The sequence below is a fragment of the Apaloderma vittatum genome, unplaced genomic scaffold, assembly GCF_000703405.1.
Source record: "Apaloderma vittatum isolate BGI_N311 unplaced genomic scaffold, ASM70340v1 scaffold41611, whole genome shotgun sequence".
Classification (NCBI taxonomy): Eukaryota; Metazoa; Chordata; class Aves; order Trogoniformes; family Trogonidae; genus Apaloderma; species Apaloderma vittatum.
This window is the reverse complement of record NW_009698152.1, coordinates 7,127-10,801: the sequence shown is the minus strand read 5'-3', so window position 1 is coordinate 10,801 and position 3,675 is coordinate 7,127. Positions and strand designations below refer to the sequence as shown.

The window sequence follows — 3,675 nt, the reverse complement described above, 5'->3', positions numbered from 1 at the left end:
GGTCGCTCGGTCCCCATGTGTTGCCTGGTCTAGTCGAGAGGTGGCGTCCCTGCCCATGACAGGGAGGTTGGACTAGATGATCTCTAAGGTCCCTTCCAGCCTAGGCCATTCTATGATTCTTCTGTCCTTAATTATTTTCACTTCTCCAATTGATAAAGCCCCTAGCTATTACAGACTTTTTAGTTTGAGCAGCGTGATGGTTCCCATCAGTGACTCCTGGCCAATTCCAGACAAGTATTTCATTTTCAGTGCTAGGAAACATTCACATCAGTTCAAATTATTGCTGTTGGGTTTTGGAGTGGGTGGTTGGTTGGCTGCTTTGTGGATTTTTTTCTTTTGTTTGTTTTATCGTTCCTGTTTCTACTTGCAGGTAACATCATGGTGCTATGGTCAACTTGCAGAACTTCAGTACTTAAATCTGTAACGAACCGTTTCATTAAGAATTTGGCCTGCTCGGGGATCTGTGCCAGCCTCGTCTGTGTGCCTTTTGACATTGCTCTTAGTGCCAGTCCACACTGCTGCTGGTGGATCTATACAATGCTCTTCTGCAGAATTGCCAAGTTTCTGCACAAAGTCTTCTGCTCAGTGACTATCCTTAGTTTTCCAGCCATTGCTCTTGACAGGTAAGGGAGCAGATTTGCCAGGATCCTTGTTTTTTCTTTCTTCTTTCTCCCTTTGAAACCATTTTCTCCTTTTCGTATGTGTCTTGCTTCTTCCAGTGCTTTGCTTACAGTGTAGAGCTTCTTTCTAAAATCTATTGGAATAGTTACTCTTCTCTGTAACATTGAAAACATTAATTTTTTAGTTTACTCTGATATCTCTGGAGATTTATAAAAGGATTTTGAGTCTATAGATTTGTCTTTGGAGAAGTTTTCATCCTTTCTATCGTACTGGTAATAGTTCTTACTCAGTAATGGAACTTGAAAGCAGACAACTTCAGAGTATAGACCAGGGAGACATTTTTAACTGTCAAAGTTGAAAGCCAATGTACCAATGCCTGAGGTAGATTATCCATCAATTTCAAATTTCAAATGTGGATCTGTTTAAAAAAAAACAAACCCAAATAGTATAAATACAACCAGAATTAATTCAAAGAAGTTTTGTATGTACAAGATCAGTTGAAAACAAAACTGGCCCTTTGGACTGTCTTAAGTTTATTTTAAGTTTTTCCATTCATTTTGCTTGTTATTATTAGCAGTCACTGATCCCACTCATTTTGTCAATGTTAAGTTAGATATTTTAAAGGAAGGGTAGATACTGGTTTAATACATTTCCATTACTAAAACAGTGGATTTATATATTATTGTTAATCTGTTATTGTGTCTCACCACAGAATATGTTAGTTCTACAAAAACAAGCTGTATAGCTAGTGAAGTGATATGTCTGTTACTTTAATGTTAATGTCTTGCTAAATGCAGTATCATCATCTGTAATGTGCACCAGTGTTGCCACTGGAACAGCATATCGTTTGCCCTTCCCTAGTAAAACTTATAATCTTCCTCACAAAAAGCACAAACTGCTACAGTTAATAAGGGTAAGTGTAAAAGAATAGGACTGTCCTGAGAAATCTGTGAGCTTAAGAGTCCACAGTAGTAAGCAAACAATGAATCAGTGTCTGAAAATTGAAGTGCATGTCAGAGATACATCGATTTATTTTTTTGTAATGCACACAGAATATTCACTGACTACATTTTTGCTCAGGGCCTTGCCAACCAGAGCTTGTGCAAAGCAAAGCCCTGCTGTACTTCCAGTAGATGGGTGACCAACAGCTTTTTCCAAATATCCAGAGAAAAAAAAAATCTATCATAAAGCAGCTTTTCAGATTGAGTCTGGCCTTTCAGTGTAACATACCTATGTCTCATTTTTTCTGATTTTTTTTTTTTGCTGTGTGCAATATACTGTCCAGTTTACAAGTAAGTAAATTATGAAATTTTCCAAGCAATGTTCATACACATCAGCCAAAGTGATATAGTCCCAATTATTGAAAAAACTGTTCACTACTAGTAATGTGATCCTGAAGTTTGAATATTTAGGGTTTTTGTCTGCTGGACCTTTGGTGTTTTTTTGTTCTCTTAGAAGCAGGTAGTTAGTTGGCAACCCAGTTAGGGACTTGGGGCATTACACTCAGATGGATCCTGAGAGGCTTCTCATAAGTGCTGTGCTCATTATAGACTTCACCCTTTGCATGTTATCACTTGTAATTTTTTATTTTTTTTGGACAGGTACTACTCTGTTTTATACCCTCTGGAAAGAAAAATATCTGATGCAAAATCCCGAGACCTGGTTATCTATATCTGGGCCCATGCAATAGTGGCCAGCATTCCAGTATTTGCCGTAACCAATGTGTCTGATATTTACGCCATGTCCACCTGCTCTGAATCTTGGAGTTACTCCCTTGGCCACGTGATTTACGTCATCATCTATAACGTCACCACTGTGATTGTACCAGTGGCTGTGGTGTTTCTCTTCATGATTCTTATTCGCAGGGCACTGAGTGCCAGCCAGAAGAAAAAAGTCATCATAGCTGCCTTAAGGACCCCTCAAAACACAATTTCTATCCCTTATGCCTCCCAGCGAGAAGCTGAGCTTCATGCCATGCTGCTCTCTATGGTCATGATATTTATTTTCTGCAGTGTTCCCTATGTGACTTTGGTGATTTACCGCACCATACTGAATATTTCAGATATTTCTGTCTTCTTACTCCTCACTGCCATTTGGTTGCCCAAGGTCTCTTTGCTGGCCAATCCTCTGTTGTTTTTGATTGTTAACAAATCGGTACGGAAGTGCTTGGTGGGGACGCTGGTACAGCTGCACCGCAGGTATAGCAGGAGAAACATCGTCAGCTCAGGTGGTGTCACAGATGCTAATCTGGAGCCCAGCGTCCGTTCGGGGAGCCAGCTTCTGGAGATGTTTCATATCGGGCAACAACAAATCTTCAAGCCAACGGAAGATGAGGAGAATGAGACCAAATCCATTGGCTCTGGTGACTTTCAACAGAAGGAAATTCCTACCACCAGTTTGGAGGTAGGAGAGACTTCGGTTCATAAGTTTGTACCACAAATGATTTCAGACTCTGCAGCTCAGGTGGCGCCAGCTGTGCCAACAGAAGCTGATGCGGTAAATGACAAGTACTCCACACAGTTTGGTTTTGGACCCTTTGAGCTGCCTCCACAGTGGCTCTCAGAAAAACGGAACAGTAAAAAGCGACTCCTTCCTCCTTTGGGGAATACCCCTGAAGAGCTAATCCAGACGAAACAGCCGAAGTGTAAAGCAGAAAGGAAAATCAGCAGAAACAATAAAGTCAGTATCTTTCCTAAGGTGGATTCTTAGTGAGAACAAGAGCGTTAAAGTGACAGAGGAAGGTCACCTTCTACTACATGTGTGATCCCATGGATCTTTGTTATGCTGAAATTTGTTACAGGCTGATTTTTTTTGGTGCCAAATATAATTTAAATGAAAAAAGAAAAATGTATATACAAGTGTTCCTTATTAATATGTTCTCATGAAAATAGTGTATCAAAAGATGATGTTTCTTACTTTTCCTATGAAATCCCTACAGTAATGCCAGCCTGATGAAGTTGCAAAACACACATGGCTTAGGGAACCTTTTGTATGGCTGAAGTATGGAAGTACAGCAGTTAAGTTGCTGGGGAACCTCATGTTGTATTAAAATGA

General features: G+C 40.0%; 1 protein-coding gene across 1 annotated transcript; it reads left to right on the top strand.

Moving 5' to 3' along the window:
• Positions 1–299: 299 nt before the first annotated feature.
• GPR176 (G protein-coupled receptor 176) lies at positions 300–3,330 on the top strand (the record flags this gene model as incomplete). The annotated part of the gene is made up of 2 exons (XM_009877890.1): positions 300–623; positions 2,223–3,330. Coding segments are annotated over 2 exons (1,432 nt in total), but the record flags the coding sequence as incomplete, so codon positions are not given.
• Positions 3,331–3,675: the final 345 nt, after the last annotated feature.